This window comes from Rhea pennata, chromosome 14, assembly GCF_028389875.1.
Source record: "Rhea pennata isolate bPtePen1 chromosome 14, bPtePen1.pri, whole genome shotgun sequence".
NCBI classification, from domain to species: domain Eukaryota; kingdom Metazoa; phylum Chordata; class Aves; order Rheiformes; family Rheidae; genus Rhea; species Rhea pennata.
This window is the reverse complement of record NC_084676.1, coordinates 17,554,132-17,581,410: the sequence shown is the minus strand read 5'-3', so window position 1 is coordinate 17,581,410 and position 27,279 is coordinate 17,554,132. Positions and strand designations below refer to the sequence as shown.

General features: G+C 41.1%; 1 protein-coding gene across 1 annotated transcript in view; it reads left to right on the top strand.

The window, feature by feature from the left end:
* The window catches only part of SPOCK1 (SPARC (osteonectin), cwcv and kazal like domains proteoglycan 1), a 315,856-nt gene that overhangs the window by 201,326 nt on the left and 87,251 nt on the right, over positions 1 to 27,279 (top strand). Inside the window, exon 5 of the mRNA XM_062587138.1 lies at positions 13,363 to 13,495. Within this exon, the coding sequence (XP_062443122.1) occupies positions 13,363 to 13,495 (133 nt within the window). The remainder of the gene's footprint in view (positions 1 to 13,362; positions 13,496 to 27,279) is intronic.

Sequence of the window (27,279 nt, the reverse complement as noted above, 5' to 3'; positions counted from 1 at the left end):
ATTCTGCGTTCGGATAAGCAAAAACATTTTGACAAGATCAGCACTTTTCTTTTTCAGCATTCTTATGGGTATGGAAATTCACTTTTCCATGGAGGATTTTGTTTCATCTAGTCTACATTTTGCTTCTTTGAGAAATACTGAGGTAAACTGTCCACATTCCCAGTTCCAGGAGAAACTAAGAACAGAAGCCACTGAGCCACCAGCTACTCATGCTAATTACTCATACTGACACACAGAAAATAGGCTGGAAATGATTATTTTAGTAAACGGAGTCAAAATAATTGAAAGAGAGATATTTATAATGCTTTTTCCTTCCAGTTGTTCCATAAAACAACTGGGTTTTGCTAAAAAAGGAGGGGGAAAGCTTTTTCAGTACATGATTATTTGGCAAAAGCATACCTACCTAGCCATAAAATGCATTAGCAAGCATGAACCTCTTGGATGGCTGCATGCCTTATGTCTCACAGGCTCCTTAGGCTGTGCACCAGTGTCCTGCTAGTGCATGCTTTGTTACAACTTACGTCTACACTATTCTGCATATATGCATATACTAAAGAGAACTGACTTTCTATCATCCACAATCATACTACATGAAGTTTTAAGAAGAGCCAGTAAGTTCTACTTGGGCTAGCTTTGCTCCTCTAACTCTGCCACAGCTTTATTTTGATGATATCCAGAAAAAAATGTTAATTAATGTCTGTGGGGATTGACAATTGGAAAGTCTGCTTTCCTGGTCGGACCACTCAACCCATGTCTGTTTATGAAACAAAACAAAGCAATCTAATTAGTTGGTTGTTATTATCCATGAGCATCAACTATGGAGGACTAATTAACTTTAGTAGTAATACAGGATGTAAAACACTTTGTTCATTTAATGAGTTAAGAAGTCAAGAGAGTAGGCTTAGTTAAAAAGTCCTGAAAATGCTAATAAAGAATCAAACCTGCTGTAGTCTCATACCCAGTCTCTTGACTTGTTTAGAAGACAACTCATCGGAAGGAATACAGGAAGCTTCTCCATTCTCTGCTTTTTCTTTCCTCTTCTTTAGAAATTCTGTCTTTATACCTTATTGGTATTTAAATCTGTGATCCATGTTGAACAGAAAGGACACTTTGTAGTTTCGGTGTATAAATTAGTCTATGCATTCTTCATGACCGTACATTGCAATGTTGTCTGCCATTATCCTGGTCAGTCATCTGGCTTTAAATCTTTTTCAAATCCTTTGAGAGATTTTTTTTCTAGTCATAGCTAATCTAGTTTACCTGAAACCCGAGAGTGCCAAATTGAATTACATTATGGTCATTCCTACTTAGCAACTCATCCATAGTTAATTTCTTGAGCTCCTGTGTTTTATCTTTGTGTAAATTTTTCATTTGAAACAATACTTTAGCATCGCAAAAGCAGAGCTCAGAAATCTGAGGGGTTTATTTTAATTAGACCCTTTGTTAGGTCAGAAATTTTTGCTTTGTTTTGAGCCAGCTGCCTGAATAACTGCAGTTCGTAGTCCTTTCAGAGACTCATAGTCCAGATTTTGATGAAACATGGTGTGAGCTATTCATTTCCTAATGAGTTTCACCCATTCTTAGTTTCTAGTGTTGACAAGACATTTCTGACAAGAAATCATAACAATAGTAAAAAGAGATAGAAGGATAAACTAGAGAGGATACTTACATACAAAGTTTCTCAGACTTGCCAGGATGCAAGTGTAGAAAGGTAAGACTAGACGATGATAGATACAGCATCAAAATGCTACTGAGACACCATCTAGAAAGGGTAATACTTACTACAATACCTCCTAGCACAGAGGGAAAGAATAGTTAAGAGTAGGTGGAGAAATAAGCGCTTCTTCAAGGGACCTTGTTTTCTGAGGTTGAATGAGACAGAAGAAAGCTTAAGAAGTAGGAGGGGAAAGTGAAAAGAAGAGGAGGTTAACTGGAAGGAGGTCAGAGCAGAACGGTCAGATTGAAGGACTGAAGGCAGAACGGTTAAAGGCAAGCGTGAGTAGAAAAAACACTGAGGTTACTCGCAGTTTTATAAAATTCTCCTTGAACAAGTCAAGCAGATCTTGAGAAAGGAAGACTGGAGGAGAGAATCAGAGATGCCAGTCAGGCAGATGGTAGACCACGGCGAGTAGATTTGGTGAAGGAAAGATGGGTCTTATGAAGAAATGCAACAACACAGGTGAAAAAAGGAGCAGAATGAATTTGTAATGCAAAAATATGTTTGCAGTCACTAGACATCTGCCAGAGCAGCAGAGGAAATCATAGGAAGAAAGAATAAGAAGAAGAAGAATAGGGTATGAGGAGTGGGACTGGAGGAGATACTGTTCAAAAAGCAGAAATTCTGGACTGGCAGCTCACAGGAACAGAGCACACGCAGAATAACAGTGTGGTCAAAAAGCAGCCACTTTGTATGAGCGAGAGGCAGTCGATTCAGGATTAGACCAAATAAGATGACAAACGTGAAAAAACGTCAATCCTCGTTCAGTCCCTTGGTCTCTCATAAGCTATCAAGGACAAATGGGGACAAAACTGTAGTGGTGGGGACATCGAGGTGCAGTTGGTCACAATGAAGTAAAGAAGCAAAGGGAAATACGTGCTGCCATGAAATTTAAGTGGGAATGAGTGTTTGAAAGTGGAGTGCCATGTATTCAACCAGTAACATCCTCCACATTAAGCTAATTCCAGTTTAATAATTTAACAGCAAAGTATTTAAATCTATTTTTATACAAAATCTGTAATAAGTCTCAGGTAATATAATGCTATATGTCTACATAAATCACCAGTTGAGTCTCATTTTTTCACATGATAAAAATATGCTTTTGAAGAAATGGCTATAAAATGCTGACACTTTCAAAAGCATAAATATATGGCTACATTGCATTTTAATGGCGGCCCGAGCCTCTCTGTGAGTAGAGGGACATATGGAGCTACATATTGAAGAGTATGGGCAGGATGATGCGTAATGCATGGTTGCTAGGCTCCATGATTCAAGGTCACAGAAAAGTGAAGTTTTAATAGCTCAATGCAAGTAACACGTGAAATGTGTATCTTGCAGTTTCTGCAAGCGTGTCAATAGCATTCATCTTCAAATTTTACCTGAAGGTGTGTTTCACCATGTGCTATCTCTAGACTAGATCATGTGTATACGCTTAGTATCATAAATTAATGCGATTATGTAAATTCTGCCTATTGGTTTGGGACTTCCCTGAAGCTCTAGTCACCTTTCATTAAGACACAGCCTGACATAAGATGGTTAATGCTCTTGATGGCCTCATTTGAGAAGCCGGGAATGGTGTAGATACTACAGTCTCAAACTCTAGCATCAAATAACCAGGCAGACAGGACTGGGTGTGGAGAAATTCAGCAGAACGTGTAGACATTCGTGGCACTGAGCTGTGTAAATCAGCGCTGCTGAGTAAGCAACAGGAGCCTATTTAGATGCTGGAAAGGATGGGATTTTAAACTTACCCCACTCCCTATAATATTTATAATGGGCTTGTTTAGCATGCATTTCACAGGCTTTCCTGTTATTCTGCCGTAAGAAATGACATTCTGATTATTTTTCCAAATCCACCTTTAATACTAGTTTTCAAATACACTCTGGAAGTGGCTTTGGGGTAGTTTTTTTAATTGCCTATTGTTTGATGAGCCAGTCTAATTCTTTTTTCTATTCAGAAATCATATATGAGTTCTTAGGTAATGGATGCTAATTGTAAAAATCCTCAACAGCTTAATCTGGTGTAGCCTTCTTGAGAATTTAATAAGCCTCTCTCCTAATAAAATACATCAGAAGGGGCAAATATTTTGCTAGCACAGCTTGTAACTGCTTGTACCACAGTCGCAAGTACGCACAACCAGGAGCACTGTGCAGTCATTTCTCAAAAGAAACATTCGGTTTAGTGCCTTGAGGGCAAAGAATTATTACTGTGTTTTTTTAAAATGCATTTACTTTCTGATCTCTACCAGCAATACGTCGGTTTGTGTGAGGATTGCAAGTGATTCGCCTTGAGAAGAGCAAAATGGCCACAGCGAAGCCGAACGCAGCTGAGGCCGCTTGGTTTGCGGGGGGAGGCCGGCGGTTTTTCCTCTGTGGCTGCAGAGTGACAGTAGGATTCGGCGGTCGGGCGCCGGCGTTGCTGAAGGCCGCCGAGACGGCTGCCGAGACGCAGCGCGCCGGGGCGGCCCGCGGCTCTGTTTGCGCGGGGCTGGCGTGCCTCGGGCACCCTTGGGAGCACCCGTAAGGAGCTTCGCTCCTGCCGTGCTCGGGAGACCTTTCCGCTGCCCCTTCCGCCGATTTTCCCCCTTTGACAACAGTCTGGACAATGGCGGCACACAAATTTCCTTGCTTTTCTGAACTGGAAGGACACATTAACTGCCCTAATTTACCCTGTTAGAGACAGAGAACCACTTGTATCTGCTCTAGCAGGGCAATGGGGGGAAACGACTGTTCTTCCCGATGTAATGAGAACAGTTTTGAAGCTATCTAATCGCATGAAACCGTACGTACTGAGTAAGGATCAGCTTTTCTTCCCAGCCAAACGTGACGGCTCAGATTAATCTCGCGTGCCGTCCGCGGCCGGGTCCCTCGGAGGACTCGGCAGCTCCGCCAGCCGCAGGAGGCAGACCTGGTCGGCACAGTATTTTAATAGCAAGAGTATCCTGAGCCCAGCAAAGTTACCTTCCATTTTCTTTCTGCCCAGTTTGGTGTCTGAGCTTCCTTTTGGCGTTAATGCAAAAAATAACGACAAAGAGGAAAATAAATTCATGAGAACCGGCAGAGTTTAGAAGCTGTGTTATTTATTCAGGAGAGCGTGATGACTTCTAAAGACACCGGGACGGTTTGTCTGCGTGGGTTTTGTGTTTTGGTTCTTCTCCTCTGTACCCTGCCAGCTTTCCTGTCTGTGCAGCTGTGGAGCATATGCACCAGGTCTGAACGGTGCGAATCATTAAGAATTTAGATTGAAAAATAAATTGCCTCTAAGCACAATAATCCATTAGCTAAGAGTGTAATGGGGCCTTTTGTACAGTTTTTTTATGTTTCAAAGTATCCAAAGGCAGAAATCCATATACTGCCCTAACGATCTTAATCAGCTCTTACTCTCATCCGGTTTAGTACAGGAAGAAGTAAGGCCAGGTACAAACATCTCGGAAGATTTCACTTACAGCGAGAGGTCCAATATTGTATGCACCTAGCTGTCTTGGCATCCGTATTTAAATGCCATATTAAAGCTGTTTAGACACAGAGCTTGGAGTTGACAGAGGGATCTTGCACAGGCAGGTGAGTTCCGTGGGATACTTCCTGAGGCAGGAGCAGTGCCGCTGAATCCTAGAAATTACACGCAGCAGCAAATCTTCATTACTGTCAAGGATTACAGCTTGGAAATCCTCCATACACCTTGATCCCGTCCCCCTTTAAGGTGTATCAAAGCAGTCAGCCTTACAGACTGCAGTTTCTCTAACCCTCCAGGTCCCCTGAGACTGTGTCAGCTTTTCCAAATTCTCCAATCCTTTAACACCCAGAAAATAAATAAATAAATAGATAATTCCTTCATCCTGCAGAACCAATAATCCTTGGCCCAAGACCCGGTGTTTTCTTTCAAGACCTTGTTGCTAGCTGGACCTAGTAGGATCCATGCAAGGGCTATTTCTCTGCAATCTCTGGGTTTTTTTTTCTTGCAAAATACATTGTTATACGCGAACTTTCAGTCTTCTAGCTGCCAGGTTTCTCCCAATACGTTGTTTCTCCTATGCTTATACTTCCTTCTTATACTTGGTAAGAAATAGTGTTTGTCTCTTCATCTTCCCTTGGAAATGTCTGGGTTTTATTGCATTGAAGTGATGCTTGCAGACATACTTTTCACCTCAACACTCACTGTTTTTTCTTTTTGCTCTCTGGAAGTTTTTCATTTCCAGCTCTAAGTACATCCGGCTCTCCGGAAATAGGCCTGCGGTTCCTGGTGCTCTCCAGCAGTGCACATGTTTAACCCCGTTCAGGCTGTTGTTTGAAAGGACGGGGAGCATTTTTTCTCTCTTCCCGCTCACTGCAGGAGGAAGACATGAACTTGCCTCCTTCTGCCAGGAAGATCTCCGGGCATCACTCTGCATCGCTGGGCACCTTTGCACGTGTACCGAGCGAGTGCTTATGCAGGAGGCGCAGGGAGCAGAGGTGTTTTATTTCTTGTGGCTCCGTTAACCTGACCTGTCTGGGAACAGATTTGAAGGCAGCCAGAGAATGTAATCAGCAGCCTTAGCTCAGTCAGATAATTTAAATTATTTCTGTGAATAATGAAATTGAAGCAAGTGGCAGTGTGGGATGGTGCTGAAATACTAAGCCAGCTCGGCATGTTGTTATTCTTTGGAGACGAAGGTGTAAATTCCAAGTAGAAAAATGACTACTCATATGTCTGTTCTCATTTTGCAGTGTTTGTGTAAAATAAAGACATTGCGTCTAATTCAAAAGCATAATATCCTTTTTTTTTTCCCCATTGTGGTATGCGTAGACTGTTTTCCTCACGTAGCTGGAATAGGAGGGAATGACTGATAGTGGCTAAACAACTTACGCAGGGGAAAGCTGGAAACAGCCAAGCACGGCTGGGGTTGTCGGTAGTGCGATAAGCTCCCAGCGCGCGGGGAGTCACGGCCGGCACGCTTCAGACTCCTCTAACAGGGATCGCCCCAGCATCCGAAACCACTTCAGATTTGTTCTGACCACCAGAGCTCTTCTCAGCTTTTCAGGGAGCCCAAATACTTGGCACCCGTTTTGGGGCGCTGAGCTTTTTATTCCAATGGTAAGTGCTGCTGTATGGGACAGAGGGTATTTTGGTCCGAGACAGAGTCTGGGAAGGAAGACAGATGGATGAAGTTGATCGTAATCTAGAAGAATGTCTCCGTGGGAGCTGCAGTTGAAAAATCAATAGCCATAGCTCCCAGTCACCTAAAGACAAGGTTATCCAAATAATTTGTTCCTAGTGGGATTTTGAAAAACACGAGGCCAGTTCAGATTTAACTGTTATTAAGTTAATAAGAATATATATTTTAATAACATGTATTATGTAATTCATACAGAATAAGAAAAAGCAGAGAAAGAATGAAAAATTCAAATGCTCCCTTCTAAAATGTCCAAATGAAACATCTCTCCAAAGCACCTTGTTTTCATCGGTGTCCTCCCACCAGCTCGAGGGGAGCGGTGAAGCCGGGACGGTGAGGTCGCCTTGCCGGGGAGGAAGGGGTCTCAGGCTTTCGAGACGCTCCTCCGCGGGGCCGGCACAGCCAGGCGCAGCGCACCGAGCCTTTCGCTCTTCTGGCCTTGCAGCGGTGGAAATGGGGCGCGAGCCTTGGCCCCGACACCCGGGATGAGCGGTCACCGCACCGCGTAGCCCTCCCGTGGCAACAGCGGGCGAAGTTCAGTGGCAGCCGAAATCATTTGGTTTTGTCATGTTGACGTTTTCTGGTTAAGGCCTTTTTTATTAAAAACGGCCTGGCCACCTGACTGGGAACCTCGGTGCGTAGCTGTGTTGTCTTCGGCGGCAGAAACACGGAGGTTGCTGTTGCAAGTAATTTGCAAGGCATATTGAGCCAAATTCTGTGCTTGGGAAACATCTCTGAAACAGTGACTTTTCCAACAAGCAGAGACAGTACCAATCTCTCTGTTTTCTTTACCTGGCACTTTCTGTTAGAAGAAACCGTGTAACTTGTTTATTTTTTCTTGAGAAACTTTCTGCTATTATTTGCAGCAGACCTTTGAAAATCCATCTAGCAAAAAACCTGTTTTGAGCAGACAAGTGTCTTTTTTTGGTCCGATAAAATTACTACCTATGTTGTAAAGCTCCTAAGGAGGAACTTCTGCTTTCTGTCTCCTTCTCCCAAAACTTTAGCAGCAATGCCAAAATAATAGCTTGCCAACATACATTCGAAGGAGCCTTTCTTCTGACTACACTAAAGCCACCAAGGCCTAATCTGCTGGTCACTGGGTGTGCATTTGGGAATAGCCCCATCTCCACCGGCACGCTCCTCGGGTTGAAATTTTTGCAAGACGTTTCTATTCTAAATTTTGAATGTGTTTTAAAAATATCAAAGGATAATGGCTACAGTAGTGTTAGGCCTTCTGGATGCAAAGTCTGAATTTCAGTGCATTTTATTTCCTTATGAATATTAAAGTTCATTTACAGCTGAAATTGAATTTGCTTTTGCAAAATCAGATGTAATTGTGTAAAAGCCCAAAGTTGGTGTTGCTTATATAATCTGTTGATAGTGTGGCTTGTTTTCATTGGCAGTGATATAATGAATATAAATTGCAACAAAAAAAATGGATAGAATTTGCCATTTTTAATGATATTATAATTTCTCAGTTCTTCTGAGTTAGAGTCATTATGTTATTATGTTAACGTAGCAAAATTATACAGCTACTTAAAGCATAACACACCCATGCTTCCTGATAAGCTGTCTCAAAAATAAACATTGATATTCTGTATTTACACATTCTATATCAAATTTACAAAGTCCCATTTGTATTTTCAAATCTTTATAGACCACCCACTCATATGCCATTTAATATTCACTACAGCTTCACCTAGTGGCAGGAAGAATAAACTACAGAGCAGGGTCTGAAAGTTCACTGTCATCTCAATAAATAAATGAATTAAAGTCTATTAGTTAGTTCTGTAATCCGTAAGGAAATGAACTTTGTGCAGCAGTTTGGAAATAAGTATTGGCTGAAATCTGGCTTATCCATTTTGTGTCCTTTACTCTCACCTCTGGTATTGTGGCTCTTGGATGATCCCTTCCAAGACACATCCATGAAGAACAATCTGTGTATGACCCTAAAAAAAAATATTCCCTATTAAAAATTATACTTTAAAATATTTTAAAAATTATAGTTTTTATGTGGCTATTTCAAGGCAAAAAAAAAAAGAAAAGAAAAATAAATTATTCATGGTAGCTGGGTTTCAGCAAGTGCACTTCTATGACTTGTGTTACACAGATTGGATAAAATGGTTCTATTCTGGCCTTCACTGTATTGCAGCTCAAATCTGAGCCAGTAAACATATTTGCTGCCTGAAACACTGTGTCTTGGAAAACTGTTCTTTATATAAAACATCATTTTTCTGCAAAGCAGTTTATTTTGGTCCCTGGTCACAGGTTATTGTCAAATATGTGCCAGCCTGGAGAGAATTGTTATAGGCAAGGATGCAGAGATAACTACACAGTATGGCCAAATCATCCAGTTGGTCAGAAATTAACGTGTTTTTTTTTTTTTTTTTTTTTTTTTATTGGAAAACTATGACTCAGTGTGAAATGTTTTGCTTGAGGCATAGGGTTTGGTAAACTTCTTCTAAATCAAAGACAGAGTTCAGACCATTCTGGTGGACTGTCCTGGTGCTGCCAGCGAGGAGCAAAGGAGGGCAAACACTTGAGAGTGTGCGTAGCCCAGGGCTGCCAGCCGTGATGGCTCCGGGGTGGCACAGATCACCTCCGACTGCGGCTGAGCTTCTGGCTTTCCACCAGGGACCTGAAAGGCTTGGTGGAGCCAGGTCTCCCACAGCTTCAGCATTCCTGTTTCCAGAGGCAAAGTGTTGTCCTTGGGAGTCCTGGGGTGGGTTGCAAGTGTTGGTGGCTTGAGGGCAGGCTGCATGGTGGGACCACCTGGCATCCCAGCGCCTGGCCGACGACCATGGGCAACCCTGCCGACATCTCCCTGTTGCCAGGTGAGCCAACCTGCGGTGGTTTCCCCACGTATTCAGAGCACGCGATCAGTGCCGTGCCCGTGTCTGAGGAACGGAGGTGAGTCAGGGTTGTTCACGCTGCGTTGGAACGTGAACATCACCAACCACTAAAAATTTGTTGTGCATTAAAATGTTAAGAGGCTAAATTCTGTAAAATTTAACTCCTCCTTAAATCTCACCTCTTTCAGTGCATCATTTCCCCAGTCTGAGGAAAGCGAGGGCAGGCAGGATTTGTCTCAAAGTCCATATATTTGAGTAAGACATTTTATGTCGATTTGCTTTGGGAACATAGCAAGTACTTAAGCCTCTTGTCCTTCTGGACGTGGCAGACTTTTGCCCCTGTGGGAACTGTCAGGTTTGTTCTCTCTGCGCAGTTGTTATTTTCTAATGATTTGTACGAGAGCTTTTCAACTCCGAGTGTTAAAGCTGCATTAAAGTTGGTTAAATTGTCAGGAAAAAAATTATAATAGCAAGGGCTAATTTGCTTTGGCCTGTGTTGCTCCTGCTGCATTTATTCTAGAACAGGGTGATTAGCCCAGCAAAATGTGTTCCTGGGGCCAGCAAAGGCACCCTGCCATTGAGAGGGGATTTGCAGGCTGGCTCCTTGCGGCAGCCAAGATGCTTTCTATAGGTTTTAATTTGTTTGTTTGGATGTTTGATCTGTTCTAAGGGGTTATAGGATTGAAATGCTTCCAGAAGTCTTATCCAGCCTTTCAAAATACCCCTCCAGAGCAGTGCATGCTTGCTTTGTTGGAAAACGGACGTCATCTTTAGGACATGGGTGCTCACCTGTATTTTTGTTATCAGGACAGGGGGAATCTGGGTATCCGGTTACATTTTTCAGCTACTGCTCACTCGGCCAAGCTGACAAAAATGCATTTCACCTGCTCCGAGTACGGTGATATATTGCTCTGTTGTTTCTGACACAACTGTGGTTTGAAAAGAATATTTCCACTTTCTCAAACCCAAATTGTTTCTTGGAACCAAAATAGCTGCTGCAACACACCAGAAATTAAGTTGCACGTGCAGGAACCAGGGTCACTGCAGACTCCCTGCAGCCATCCCCTGCCTCGTTAGGCACGTTATAGAAAGCACTATTAAAACTACTAACGGGCATTTTCTATTTGAAATAATAAAATGCTCCAACATTTGCTCCACTGGGAATTCTCCGTGTTACTAAATATCACCCTACTTGAGAGAACAAGTTTCCTCCTAACATCAAAGGAGATCTTGCCACCAACCCAGCTGCGGGGAAGAGAAGAAACCACTGCTCCCTGCAGCACCCTGAGGTGCCGTATTTCAAATCAGGTTCAGGTGAAACCCTTCTGGATCCTAGCGGAGGGGGAGGAGGAGCCCTGCAGCTGTGCGTGCTCTTTTTAGTCTCAGCAGAGCAGTGGAAAGGGCTGTTGGGCACGATGAGCTGCTGAAAGGGCTTGAAATGGATGTGTTAAATTACCTTTTTTTAAAAAAAAAAGTGAGGATGGGAGAGCATGATGTATCATTGGCTCTGGATGGCTCAGTAGGAGCTGGCTTTGCCGCACGAGGCTGTGCGGAAGCGGTGCTGGGGTGACGTGCCTGGAGGTATGCTGTTTGTGGACCCAAGTAACGTGTGTCGCGCTTACCAGCCTGAGCTTCAGGCTCGTGTGGTTCGTTTTGCCTCGGTCTAGCTAAGAGCTTGAGGCCACCTTTGAGCTTGAGTTGCCAGCTGGTTCGGTCACTCCTATCCCCCTGCCAGTGCTTTGCTGCCAGTGTTATTTGCATCTAATTTGCCCGTCACTCTCTGTTGCTACATCCTTACATCCTATTTTGACTCTGGGTTTGCCCGTGGCTAGAACCGCAGGACCATCAGGAAAGACCAGACCTCCTTGTCAAGCTCAGAAGGCAAGAATCCCTGTAACGGAAGCAGTTGTAGAAAATACGTTAATCGTTACACTTCAGTGGGAAAGTGTTATTGGAGAAGAGCTTATAGAAAAATCGAATATCTATATCAAATACAGAAATGCTCCATGCGTTAAGAAAACTACTTCAGAATAACAAGGGGATTTTGTCTTTGAATATTAAGCTTCTCTTTTCATAGTTTATGATACCGTGATTGGATTCCCTTTGTGGACGCAAGCTTCTTAATAGTACTGTTCATCCATGTGACAAAGGTTTGACTTGAAGAAAACTTGAACTGAGATGAAAGAAAAGAACTTTTATTATTTTAGCAGCTGAATGTGTCATTACATCAGAGTCAGTATTATATAGCAAATTGCAAGCTGTAGTGAAATTGCTTTAAAATATATCTGTATGTATTTTTCTGAAACTGTGATAAAGTCAGTCAGCAGTGCATTGAAATGCATTTCTAGCCAAACTGTTATATGATTTGGGATATTTTTTTTGCTATGCTGTAAGACAGATGGCAGTTACTTTTCTTAAGAGTCTGCAGCAAAGCTGATGCCTTCCTTTCCCTTGTAAATGCTTTGAAGCAAAAGACGAGTAGACATGGCCAGAATGAATCTGCATTGTAACATGGACTTGTGGTTTAGAAAGCAAACTTTTAATCAGTTTTCAACATGCTGGCAATAATTGCTTAATGTTGAACCAGGCAAGGAGTTTGGTTATGATAGGAAAATGAGGTTTTAATCAGAATCTATTGTACATACTTTGGAGTATGCTTTTGGGATAGATGTTGTTTTGTAGGCATGCTTAATGCAGTGAGTGAGTGGTCCGTGGTGTAAGGAAGACTGCAGCCACTCCTGTGGTGCAAATGTGGCTGTGGATTTGGAGATGCTCCCTGTCAGTTTGTGGTATTCCTGCGGTGAACGTGAATGATCTATGAATCAAGCCTCTTCCAGAGCTGGCATATAAAGAAAGTTACTGCACATACAAAGTTTGGATATTTTATTGTATTTGTATGCTTTTTTTAAAAAAGGGGTTTAATATAAATTACAGTATTTTAAAGTGATTTTTGCCTTAAAATTACTGCTACCTACTCTTAGCTTAAACTCCATTAATAAAATTACTGTTAAAATGAAGTAATGTTTTAAATGACTTACTGTTTCCTGGAAGCCAGAAGTGCCTAGGTTACTACAACTACTGACTGATTTAAGTCTTGCGTAAGGAATTTAACATGTCTGAGAAATTTGAAAATTCACTCTGTGTTTTGTGAAAACAAGATTTCAGCAGATGGCTCATTTTAAATGCTTGTTTGCCTGGTACATATGAACAGTCATCTGTGGAGATACCTGAGCATAAGTTGCAAAGTAGTTCCTCTGCTGGCATGAACATTGCAACGTGGTGAAGGCAGGTGAAAGTGTCTCTAAATAACTGGATTTAACATTGTTTGCCTGCTTCGCCAGGAGTGCCGTGCAGTTTAATGAATGGTTGTATTTATAAGCGAAATCATTTGCAGTTATAAATCAAAATGAAGCTGCCAAATATTGTTAATTTAGTACTTACTGCATATCCATTTATAAATTTTAGATTGTCTGCTGTAACATGCCATGTTATAGAAGCATTGTTAGGAGCTTTGTTTAAGGTACTTGCTTTAAATTAATACTTTGTTAAAAACCAAACTTTGCTTTTTTTTGTAGAAATTCTCCTTCCTCTGTTTTATGCGAGCGTGTTCCATTAAAAACTGGTCTCCTTTACTTTACAGCCTTCGACAAAAGAAAGCAAATGGGGCTCCGAAGCACTGGACTGGACCAGCTAGCATAGCAAAGTGCAAGCCGTGCCCCGGGACGCACGCCGACGCTGTCTGCGGTTCTGATGGACATACGTACACGAGCAAGGTAACTGCTGCTTTCTGCCCAAACCTCTGCCGGCGATGCTTATCCAGGCCGTAATGTGAAGAGAAAATAGCTTTAGCAAATGGACAGCATTAAATTAGACATTACTGTTAATTCTTCGTATATTTCTGTTTTTAAAAGTGCTGATAAATTTGTTCTACATATTTGACAAAAACAGCAAATCAGAAGGCAAGTGGCCATTTTATGACTCATGATAAACGTTTCTCTACGTAGCTCTTGCTAATGAACTACAACACTTTCAGTATTGATGATGCAACAAGAATTCGGTTTATCAAACTGGCTTGTTTGGGCTAGTTCTGGTTTTTATATTTAGCCTTCAGATGGTAAGGTAATTTGACCGTAGCATCACTCTGTGATTGATTTTTCAGGTTGCATGGGTAACATATTACAATTCATTTAAATCATTGTTTTAATACTTTCTCATGCCAGATGCAGCACGTATGATACCATGAAAAATCCCCAGTGGGGTTAAATTGGCTCATTGTTAAGCTGAAAATGCGATCACCATAGGGCTTGATTCAATAAGAGAGAGAGAAACTGGCTTCACAGTCATGTTTAATTCATCAGTCCGCATCTCGCATTATCAAATAAAACCTTCCATGAGTCAAATACACATGTTCCACAACCGGGGCTTCAGGCACTGGCAATAATGGTTGAGGAATGCCCCTAATGTTTTCTTCTCTTCCTACCTCAAGAATAAGGCTTTCCAGCCAGTAAAACTACCCTTAAAAATCCAAAATAGCCCCAAAAAATCAAAGAGAAAAAATGATCATGAGGAGGAAAAGCTTTTTTGCTCTTGCTCTAGCATAGCATGACAGTGCTGGTGATGCTGCAGCTACTTTCTCTTCACAGCTAGTCTGCTCAAATCCTCATCCATTAACGGATACAGGTATTAGAGTGCTGCCACTGCTAATTCATTTAAGCCGCTCTTCTATTCTGGCTGAAAGATTTGTGTGGCCAAAGGAGCAAATAGGAGGAACGCTCTCCTCCTTGCACACAGACTACGGAAAGAAAGAAGGCTCTGAGCTGTCTGCTGAACAGGTTGCTCCTGGTAGTATTAGGAATCTTAGGAATATTTAATACAGTAGTGCCGCACTGGTATTTAAGATTAAAATTGGGCTCATCTTGAAAACAAGTTTTTCCTCTGAACCCTTAAGAGTGTAAATTTTAGTCTGTCATAAGTAGCTTTCATTGCATATTCAGTCACACTATTGCACTCGCTTTTGTGCATCTTACCCGCATCATTCAGTGAGCGCTCTCATTCTTTTCATCTTTCTGTATTTTTTACCATTAGATCCAAATATTTTTTCCATCCCAAATTCTGTCAATGTCATAAATACACCAAGCTATTGAGACTAAGATGTAGACCTGTGGAATATAATGAACATATCAAACAACTCGCAATGCTGATATTCTTGACTATCAAAGACATCCCTCTCAGAAGTCCCTTCTGTTCAGGGGATGTGTGGTTTTGTTTTTGTTTAAGAAGACTTGTGGAAAACTTAAGATTATTATTTGTCTCATCTTCACTTATCAGCATCCAGGCCTGGGAACTCAAATTCACCACTAGGTTTCACCAGAGAATGCTATCCCTCTCTCTCCCCCAAATCCGTTTGATCCTGGGGACACTGAAATCAGTCGTTCTTTGGTAACTTCCTCTCAGATGCAGCGCGGGTGGTAACTCTTTATTTTGGGCACTGCAGTGCTGATTGACTCTAGCATGGACTGTGCAAATGCAAGAAGGTGGACATCTGGGTGTCCACGCACCGCTTGGGATTCAGCCGCATGTGTTTGCACTGTATTTATCAGCGTTTTGTACATGTGTAATGATACACTGGGCAAAGGAAAGGATTGTTTGTAAGCAAAATACGGAGCAGAGCCACTACATCTCAGGGGAAAAGTCTTTAAAAAGGAGTTATGTATTGGCCACATACTTGTACAGGCACACAGAAGATGCAGTTCACGCGAGTTAAATATTTGTATTTATGCTATATCTATACACCAGCACTTTGATCAATCCTGGCTCAGTCAGATTTTGCCTTTCCCTGTCAGTATAGCAGGAAGCTTAGGCAAGAAATGGGTTTTGGCCACGTATCTCGTGGCCTGTCGGAGCAACATCAAAGCATTTCCCCACTGGCTGGGGGCTACCAGGGGAGTCTGTCCTGGGGATTGCTGTTTCTTCCCTTTGAACTGCTAGTTGAGGTAAAAATGAATGAAGAGGAAATGGTCTTGCAGAAGTATGTGTCTGAGTGATAAAATGCAGATGAAATGCAGGTGTCAAAAAATGCAAAATAATTCATATAAGGAAAAAATAACTGTAAATGTACATAGAGCACCACAGGCTCTTGTTTAGCCCCTTAACCTTAGAATCATTCTGGCTCTTTCCCTGAAGATACCAGTGTAATGATCACCACTAGGCAAAAATGCAAAAACAGAAAGAAAAGGAATTGAGAACAAGCACAAAGCATTATTATTTGCTGTGTAAATGCCCAGATGTTTCATTGCCTTCAGTTGCCATCGCTGCATCTCAGAGATGACATGGAAGAACTAGGAAGCGCGTAGAGAAGGGCAGCGGTGATGATGAGAGGTTGGGAACAGGCAAGGAAACACAAAAGCAAACTTCCGACTCTTCAGCGTGATTTTATATGAAATCACAACTAATATAGAAAAGAAATTGTGTGCCATGGAGCACAGCATCTAATGAAATTATGAGTCAGTATTTTAAAACAAAAGAAGCTTCCCCCCCCCCCCCTTTTCAGCTGAGAGTAAAACTGTGAAATTCACCCCAGGAAACTGTTGTGCAGGCCAAAGATACAGATGAGATTAGATAAATCTGTGGAGAACAGAGCTGCTGTAGGTAGATAAATCTCTAGCTCTAGCTCACTGAATCTCTAAGCCAGTGAATGCCAGAAGCCAGGATGATTGATACGTTTGGGGAGGAGTGATTTGTTCTGTTTCTGATCTGCTCTATTTCTTTTACTCCCTTATAGTTTGTTTTATATGTGTGTATACATATATGTGTGTGTATATACATATATATATATATATATATATATAATGTACACACACACACACACACACACACACTCTTTTAAGCAGCCACAGCTTGGCAAGATACTAGGCTGAACTGGTGGGTTCTGGGATTCTTAGGTAAAAGTGGTGGCATCTATCTGTCTGCAAGCTGATAATGAAGCTAACATACTCATCTTTGTTAAAGTATGGCTGTTTAAGAAAGGAGTATGCTGATTTTTCCATTTGAACTTTGGCTCAGGTTGAAATTTTCCTTTATACAAATCCTGAGTATGCCTTACATCACTGCTTGGCATTTTCAGTTCCTTCTCTTTGGAAGTTTAATTTCAGCCCTAAAAGCAAAATCAGCACTGCAGAACTTGATCTCAAGCCTCATAGCCTTGGATGATGCTTGATACAGTTTATGGAAGGTGGAGGGTGTTTTGTTAGATTTGTTGTCTTTTCATGAAAAATTCAAGAAATCATTACTGATTCAATTTCAAGAAAGTAACTTAAAATGTGTTTTTAATTGTAGTTCTTTTAAATGATGTGTTAGTCCATTCTTGAATGGATAATAAAAAATTCCACTCGCATAGGCTGTATGGCAAGATAGCAAAAGCATTACGATCTTACTGTGTCACATTGCTTGATAATCCTCAGAATTTCATATTTTTTTGTTGTTCTGCTTTCTATGGAGAGTGCATTTTGAAAGAAAGCACTTTGCTTATGTTAATTATAGTGCTGGGAACTGGCTGTGCCTGCCTGCATTGATTACGTGGGATTAGGGTTCTCAAAAGGAAGTCGTTTGCAGAGCAGCAGAAGAAATGTTATTGATCCTACAAAAAACTGTGGGGCCATGGGGCATGTTCTTGTGTGCAGTCTACTGGTGTTCGCTATATTATGACTGGGCATCTCTAGAGACACCGAGTAGCTGATACTATGGGTAAAAAGAGTGAAACAAAATTGTGGATCCTAGCTCGGGTTGATACCATGTCCAAACATCCTCAGGAACTAGCATGGCAGGTTTTCTTTGGATTTCTTAGTGAATGGCTGTTTGTTTAAAACCAACATTTTTCCAAGAATCTATGTAAATGTCATCTTTAAAAATTACGCTGCAGACCTACAGACCAGAATTTCTTCCAGAAACTGGAGTGATCCACCCCAAAGCACTCAATACAAGGGTCATAAAACTCAGGTAAGACAGTGAGCTGAATGGGGTATTTTATATCTGCTTGATATAGATACAGCAAGATTTTGAACTTGGTCTCTGACTTCCTCCATGTATGTAGAAGCCTTTAACCTCTTGACTAATTTGTTGAGGGCTAGTCAAAGGAGTGTGTGTGTGTGTATCTTTATATATACACACACGCATATATAAATATATATATATATATATATATAAACATTTTCCACTAGAAAATGGAAGAGAGAGGAAAAATATGTAAGGGTGTTGGTTTCCAACACAAGGAAGAAGAGGAAAATGTTGAAAACCTGTTAAGAAGTCCGTGAGCAGAACTCATGCTCGAGGATTTAGATTTAGAAACCACCCCCAAACTACCAAAGCAAGAGGCAGAGGGTGCTAAGCACTTCCGTGGCTCTTGAGTTGACTTTGCAAGTCAGACCATCCTTCAGGCATTAAACCTTTCCTCTTTTTATTTCTTCTGCCCCCCTCCCCCCCCGGGGTGTTCTCAAACTTTGTCCCCACTGTTGATCAGGGTTATTGCAGCAGCTTCGTATGAGTGCTGAAGTTGACATTCAATTTTCTTTTCTGATAATGAATGTGAAAGAGTTCTGTCTTCTGGATAGTTGGATTCTTTAGTTGTGCCAGATAATTCTGTGCTTAGACACAATAAAATTCAAGTACAGATGGGAAAGTGGCCTATGTCTGCTCGGTCCCCACATTCTGTTTTCAGCAATAGTTCCCACTGTGTGTGTGTTTTGTTTTTTTTTTTGGGGGGGGTGGGGGTGGACTTGCATGAGCTTTTTGTTTGTTTCTGGAAACTTTAGAAACCCTCTATTGTCCTTCCCTGTTAACTTATTTGGGCAAGACCCAGAGAGCCAATTTTCACTGAATCTAGTTATTGCTTGAAATGCAGGAGTCCTCAAATATGCACTTTCCTCCTCCACTACTCTAAAGTTTGCAAAGAGAGATGGTTGTTTCCTGGATATAAACAGCCCTATTTAATACTCCAACAATACAAAACATTTCCATAGTATATTGCAGTCAGAGTTTTCAAAGCTCTTTAAAGTACTAATGAATTAAGCTTGTGATGTAAGTAAGCCCGGCAAAGAGCACTATGTAATTAGTTAGTGTTTTTGTCAGTAACACATTAAGAATAACTATGTAGCTGTCAGTTTTACAGGAAGTTTAATTAAGCTAGTTAATAAAGCAATTACCTGAACATGATGATGACTGCACTTAACTAATCAGAAAATGAAAATAAGGATGATCTTAAATTACAAAACATACCACCTCAATGACTAATAGTCCCTTCAAAGATTGAAAAGTACATTGGTATAATTATTATGCTTGTAATTAGGTACATTGTTGTTCGGCAAATTTTAATTAAATCATTGCAAACTAATTAAGCCCGTGATCATGTCTCTTTTTTTGAAAATGGAAAAATCACCTCCTGTTGTCATAACATTAGGTTAAAAAATTGATATTAAGGGATGTACAAAAGAAAGAATGTTCCAAGAAACTTGAAACTAGAGGAAAAAATAATGACTAAAATAACCAGACACTATTAGTTAAATGTGTGTGTCGTGAGAGATGATGCATTTAATTAGGAAGACTTGTAATTTGAATGTTTGTAAAGTCACCAAGTGTTGCATATTTAGTGCAACATGTGTAGGTTTTTCAAAGTTCAGCTGTGTTACCTGTCCTCTAGAGGTGGGGTGCTCTTATCCAGCTGTGGCTTTGCGCAGCTGGTGGGTTTTCTATTTGTGGTTTGTGTTAACCAGTGGCTCAGCCTTTCTGAAGACACAGCTGATACCTATTCTTGGTGGTAAATGAGGTACTCAGCAGGCAAGTGTTAAGACTAGAAGTCCTCAGATGAAGAGTTGGATGAGATTTTTTGCTAACTTTTTGGATTGGTTGTGTTTTGCAAAGGAAATACAGAAAGACAAGGAAAAAGCAAAGAGCAGGATGATTAAGAAAAAGTAGGAAACAAAGAAATCTAAGGAGAAGAAAATAGAGGCAGCCTAATGCTTTTGCTTCCAGTATGTTGTTTTGAGACCGGAGGGATTGTTGGTAGGAGGCATAAGAACGAAGGATCCCTTCCTCTCCTCTTCCTCTTCTTTGTCTTTCTCTTTTCTTTTAATATATGGATTCATTTCTTTGTTTTGAGTTCAGAGTCAGGGCTTTGGAGTACACAGACTGTTGGGCTGACATTGGCAGTTGTGACCTGGACTGAGATAGTAGCAGAGTTGGGTAAAACACTAGATCTGCCGTGTGAGCTTTGGCAATGTTGGGCAGTTCGTGTTGCTTTCTGCTTTCACAATTCAGAAAGAATGTGACTCACTCTCATAATAAAATACTGGGAGAGTTAGTTTGAAATCATCATGAAAAGTCTTGAATGAGTTCTATTTTTTCCCTCCATTTTACATCAAATGTCTCAGTATTAAACATGACAGCTCCAAATTTAGGTTTCTAGGAGCCTTCTGATCTCTTTGGTCAAGATTTTGATGGGGATATTTAAATACGGGGGGGGGGGGGGGGGGCACTCCTGTGGAAATTAATTGCTTTCATGCAATGTGTTGGTATTGTTTGAATTTTCTACAAGAAAAATATTCTGCCAAGTCATTACAGCCTCTTTATTTCAGCATTTATTTCCATTTCATTTATTTGATTAATTTTGCTGTGATGTTGCGGGGGAGTTCCTAACTGTAGCAATACATCTGGTGTGAGGCTTTTGGTCTCTCTGACTTTATTCTCCCTGAAAACAACAGGGAAACTCCAGGGCACCATGGAAGAAGTAGAATTTGTCTAAAGCCGAGTATTTTTATAGATCATACACTAGTCTAGGGCACATCTGGCTGCTGTATTCCCAGCAGACATACCTGTGTGCTGCCTCTAATCTGAGCCAGTGAGACCTAAGTCCTGTAATCCAAAAGCAATGCGATGCTGTTATTGCATAATCAAGTCCTAAAAGCTAAACTGTCCCTCAAAAGGCAAAGCACGTAGGGCTCTGTACCGTGCCTACTGCAGCTGTGTGATTTTTTTTATTCAGCTTGAGGCACGAGGAGAGCAAAGTTATGTCTTTGGGCTTTGATGAAGTGCTGTTTATCCTAAAAACACCCCTTTGTTTCTGGTTTTTCTAGAGCAGACTCAAGGAATGAGCAGAGAATTGGGAGTAAGATAGAGCTGAGTCCTTACCTTGGCAAAGGATGGGATGGCTTCCGTCAGCCTACTTGGGAACGGGTTGTGAAAGACGCAGATGGCATTTGAGCACCATCTGTGACTTTGAAAACTTATCCCTTAGCCTCTTGGTCTGAATTCCCCTGCTGCTGAAGCAGACGTGGGAATCCAGGTCTGAGTGCAGAGCGCTTGTGAGAGGGGGATGTAAATCACTTCCGTGCAGTTCTGTTCCCATGGTTAAGCAAGTTTTAAAAATGCTAGAGAATTTTATGCTTAATTTTCCATACTTAATTTATTTTTTTCCATCATGATGAGTTCACTGTACCTGTTCAGTGTTGGATGGTTTAACTTTTTTTTTTGGGGGGGGGTGGCTTAACCTTTCTGCAGAAAAATTATGTTTGTTTGACTTTGGATGATGCATACCAATTTGAGATCAAATTGATTTAACTGTTACTTCTCTTACCAGTGTATAATCACCATCATTATTCTTGTCACTGCCCAGGGTTAGAGACCTGTAGGCACAAATCTACTGAAACAAATAAAGCAACCAGAACCTTGCTCTGAGATATAAGCTAAGCTGCCTTCCTCATGTCTTATCTGAAAACTAAGTTACTTTACCTTCTTCTGGTCTTATCTGTTTGTTCCTGGACAGGTTTGATGTATTTCTGTGCACCAGATCTGTGCATCCCTTCAGCAGTGCTGCTGGCTATTAGTTTGTTTATGATCAAAGACACTTCTGTGTAAACAAAGCAAAAACCAGGCTTTAGAGAACTGTTGACTTGGTAATAAAGCATGTGTTGTTGCATCTGACACCATAAGCAACTGTCACCACCCAAATATTTTTCTATAGCTTCACTTATCCCACTAAATAAATCCTGCAGATCACACTGGGTCTCCTCTTGGCACTCTCTCTGTTTTGGCCTCATCCATTTGTGAGCATGTCGAGTTTATCTGCATTTAAGGGGACAGATTCTCCTCTCTGACATTAGTAGGGAATTAAGGAACCCTTTTGCGTTGTTAGAGCTCCTGCAAGCATACATCAACAGGACTGAAAGAAGCTTTAACTGCATCAACTAAGATGAAGGAAACATCCAGTGAATGGTTAGAAATTCTTCATTAAAATTAAGAGACTGAAAATGAAGTAATCAGGGTATTCTAGGCCAAATCTTCAAGTTATAATACTTGGCCTCAAGTGTGGAGATTTAACCATTACAAGTTATGAGCTGATGGTCAGAAGATACTTTATTGTTTATCAAGGAAAAGCTGTATTCCTTGGGAATCCATGCCAGTACCTTAAAGTTGGTATCTATGGGGACATTTTCACACACTCTCAAAGAAACGCTTTTATCTTTTTTTTCTGTAACTGCACTCAAAAAAAGGCTTTCTGTCTCCTGTGTTCTTTCCAGCACAGCTTCTCAGAGGTGTTTTGGCTCCAAGCAAGTAATCTAAAACTATCAAATCTGGGCTTTCTCCTGGCAGGGATAACCTTCCTGAAACTCTGAAGGAGCTGGGAGGTATAACTTTTGAACGCTCTCTGAATACCTGTGTGATCCAGTAAATTCCAGAGCTTTCTTTTAAATCCCATTCTGTTTTATGTTAAAGCGGAGAAGTTTCTGCTTCACCTTTGGTGGCGTCCAAAAATAAATTCAAAATCCCGAGCCATCCTCTCACAATTTTGTATTGCAGCCGTGAGAAACTAGGCCAGCACGACTGGCGATCTGTGCATCGTGGTGGCTTCTGCAGCAGCTTCCCAGCCCAACCCCCAAAATGTACACAACCACCAGATTTTACACCCAGCAGAATATGAATTGTAGGAGTGGTTAGCAGAGAAGCAAGCTGATTGCTAGTGCTGAAAAGATAGTGTTATTTCTACCAGAGAGCTGTTGTCCTTTTGAAGTACTATTTTCTCATATTGTTTGACATCTCTGTAGCCTCAAAACACTCTCAATGTTTGATCAGTTTGGGAAAGAAAAAAAGCTGTTTCTTCTAGAGCCAAAACATCTGCTTACTTTTTCCAGTGAATCAACAAAAAAACCCTGCTCTGGGCAGTTTTTATAGTGTAAGGCCTATTTTGTCCTTGAAGAAGCTTCAGGGTGCCATGAATTTGTAAGGAATTAATGTGGAGCAGGAGCTGGTGCACGTGCAGAACGTGTGCTGGCCGCTCTCCACGCGGCCTTCGGGAAGGAGCCTTTGAGTCTTAGCAACAGAGTGCTGCAAATGCAGATTGGCAGAAACAGCATGCTTTCCAATTCAAAAAAGTAGGAAAACTTTTGAATCTCACGAAGAAGTCTCTGCTATGCCGAGTGTACTGATCCATGTTGGTGGAAACCAGCCTCTTGAGCATTAAAGCCACCGTTCGGCACTAGAAAGACAGCGAGGGCTGCTTTGGGTTGGTGCTGTCGGTGATCTCTCGTACCCGGCAGAAAGGAAAGGTGGGATAGGGAAATTTTTTTTTTTTTTTTAAGAGAGATTGGTCAAAATAAATTCCCTGCTTCTTAGGTTGTGTTGGGAGCAAGAAGTTTTGACAAGTAGCAGAACCTGCGCCCTAAGTTTTACCTCCAAGTTTTATCAACTGTTTGCTAAAGCCGGTCAATCTAATTGGGCTATGGCAATGTTTATCTCCTTTCTCTAAGCTTGTCTAGCAGAGCAAGTGTATTTTTAGTTTGTTTTCCCATAATGTAACCCTGCTCAGTCCAAAGCAATTTGGCTTTGCACAGCCTGGGTCCTTTGTGATTAACGTGTTTTGTCAGTTTGTGAATCCATTTGTCTGTTTTCTGGGCTTTTTTTATTCCTGAACCTGTTATTTTACCATAGCTATGGCTCATCAGAGTTGAGTGTTTTAATTAACAAGTTAAGACCACAGAATCTGGAGGACTTGGTGATAAAAATTCTCAATACGATGCTTGTTGCTGCAGATGGTAAATCATTCTGCGCATTATTTTAGTAACTGGCATTTATGGAAAACGGTGCTCTGAGCTCCCTAAAAAGTACCCAATATTTAACTGCAGGAGTGATGTATAAATACCGTAGTGGGACCTGCAGAACAGAAGAACCTTCATGTTTCTGATAAACAAGCATCGTCACTGACTGACGGGAAGAGAGGAAGGTTTGGGCAGCATAAAATCCATTTCCCTCTCCACTCAACTTGCTTAAATTCTGTACAACTGAGTTTCCCCAGGTGGCTCCAATAATACTTGAACAACTCTGTAAAACAATTGAAAGAACTTGTCATTTAGGTGCTGAAAAACTACAGTTTTTTGTTGTTACTGTCTTGCGTTTCATGTGTGCTCCCACAGGATAATGATCTCTAGATAAATATTGCAAGCAAACATGCACACGCTATTTATGGTCCTCTTTTCATTGCACTCGTTTACATTGATTAAATTCAATTGATAGGATTCATTTACATAGATCTTTAAAATGGATATGTTCATTTTATGTGTACCTACAAATTCTCAGTTTTATTCCTAGACTTCTTACTAATTAGACCTGCCATACGATAATGCAATGTCCCATGTTTGCATTTCACTTCTTATCAGAAAACAAAATAAAAACTGTGAAAATTTTATTTTTTAAATGTTTGGGGATTTTATTACAGAATTCATAGTACATTAGAATAGTTTTTAGCTAAGATTCTTGCTTCTTTTTTCTGTCGAAAATTAAATATTTACTTTAAGCTAACTCCTTTACATTTTTATACAGCAAAAACAATGCTGAAAAGGGCCAAGTCATTGTAGGAAATTTTTACTTCCTATGCTTTTCTGATTTGCACACAGATGTTTTTTAAAAAACATCTTAGTGCTTATGATGATATTTAGTTTCTCCTCACTAATTCCCAGTTCCTGCAACTTTGGAGGAAATGCCATATTTAGCAACTGTGGTAACTACTGCCAAAAATTAAGGATCTGAATATCTATCATTCCCACTATTGGATGCTCAGTATTTCCAAAAATTCAGAAGAACAACTTTTTTAAGGAGGTGGTTTTATGTTGAAGTGGTATGTACTGGAGTCCAACTGAATTAAAAAAGACTGTGCATTTCCTTGCTTAAATGCCCTTCTTCTGCAGGGGTGGCTTAAAGCTTCGGTTTGACAGTTGTACCACAGGCTGTGGTTCAGCAAAATCATTTATTTTGCGCCTAACATTAAGCGTCTCATTAATGTCTGGAAAAATGAAGTTAGATGCTCATCTTTAGGCTGGGAGATGTCGGCGTATCACCGAAGTTTTGCAACGTAAATGAACGCCCTGGTTAGTTCTCTAAGTCATTCTGAAAGCTTTTTCCCAGTGCTGGTTGTTTAGTGGCTGAATTTTTGGAAATCTCACTACCACAGTACAGGAGATTATCAGAAAGTCTCTGTTGCTCAAACACATCATCAGTAATGACTTGCTTTGGCATATTCACCCCAAGGAAGAAAACTATCACTGTTAGAGGAAAAGTAAAATTTGGAGCTTTTTCTTTAAGTATGTGGGAAAAGCAAGCCCTGAATGACAGAAGATGATGTACTTCTTAATAACCCTCTGCATTAAAATTGCAGCAGGTGCATAGGGAGAGAGAAGAAGCAGTGAGTAGACTGTGCCTTGTGTACTTTGAATTAGGGTGTCAGTAGTGATGGATGGAGCAAACAATAAAATTTGGCCTGTCACACTATGCTTATGAGGCTGCGAGCCTTAAGGCATTTGTAATTGGCTTCAGCCAGCAATGTTAATGAAGGTGGATTGGAAAATTAGATTATTTGACTGATACAGGCTGCTTTACACTTTAGTATGCAAAAGCAAAGGTTTGAAACTCAGAGGGGCTGAAGCCATAAGGCTGGTGGTTTGCACGCTGTCTCTCGTCCCTTTATAATGGAGCTGGGCAAAGGAATAGTTTTAGGTAACAGGTTCATACTGTGTGGAATATAAGAGTTATTTAAAATGCTTCTGTGGGCATAGTTTTTAAGCAGTGTGTGGGAGGTGCAACACACGTAGTTTCCATTACCAGTAATGGGATTTATGTGTGTATTTTCTTTATATAATACATCATGCTGAAATGTGCCCCTATAGTATAATTGTACTAGAAAACACATCTCGAGGTTGACATTACTCAATGAGTTGTCAAAATGTGGCACAAAGTGCACAAGTGAATGCATTTCTCATCTGAAAAATCTGTGCTTATAGATGCACAAATAAATTTGGTTTGAAATAGTAATGCACAAAGTAGTTGCATCAAATTAAATGTATTTAGCTGGTGTTAAAAAAATCGCATTCGCATTATCTACGTAATTCATGAGGAAAAACTGGAACAGTTGTTACAGGTAGAATGATAGGAACATTTTTCAGTGAGTTTTATTTGAGTAAGTTTTATCTAAAAAAATGGCAGTCTGAGCTCAAAATGCTTCATTAAGAATTTGGATTCTGTTGAAGTTCATCAAAATACAAGGCAGAATTTGGGGGAGAACCTAGCTGGGCCCTCAAAACATCCCAACATCATTAGAAATGCCAGAATCCATGCAATGACACCTTGCAAGTTGATATCTCTGAGCAGAAACGGGATGTAAAAAACCCAAACGTGTCCAGCTGCCAAGAAGCCCTGCTCCTACGCAGGCAGGAAGGCAGCGATGTGAGAAGAAGGTGCGATGCCCAGAGCTGAAGCTCGGGCTCTGATTTAGTCCCTTGCATGACGGGGCCTTGCCTGGTCCCTCAGGTCCAGCGTGCCTGTGAAGCGAAGGGCCGTTCTTTTCCTCTCTGCGCTGCGGGGGGGCTGTGGCAAGGCCAAGGTCCATAAAGAGATCTGAGTGCTTAAATCCTGCTTCATAGGGAAGCATAGGTGCTTCCTGGGTGCTTTCACAGGGAGCTAAGTCGCTTCTTGGATCTGGATTGACGTGACACTCCGAAAAAGTTGTGGAGCTGAGACAGTGTCCTTCAAATCTCCAAAACATGGAATTGGCCAGACTAATCTGCTGTGGTGACAGTGTAAGGATAAGGTCACTCCTGGATGACTCTGTGTCGTCCTTTCAAGGGCTGTTCCTAACATCATCTCCATTTCTCCCTCCCTATACATTCAGGTACTCTGCACTGAGGTTTTCACTCCATCCGGCCAGTGGAAATGGCAGGAGGGAGCTTGGGGCTTTGGAGAGGCCCTGGGAGCGCTGCAGTGATCCCGCAGAGGGTACAAGAGCTGGATGGGGAAATGGTGGTCGTGGCATAGAGTGCCATGAGAGGGAGAAGGGAGGATATTACAGTGCAGATGGGACAATGTCATAGGGGACATAAATCTTTTGAAAATTTGGGCTTCCGTAGTATGACTGTTTGCGGTATACAAGAGCATAGAGATCCTTAAATTCAGTAGTGGTTTTCCTCCCCAAAGTAATGCTACACAGAGCAGAAACAGAGTTCAGCTGGTTGCATTTGCCCATTTA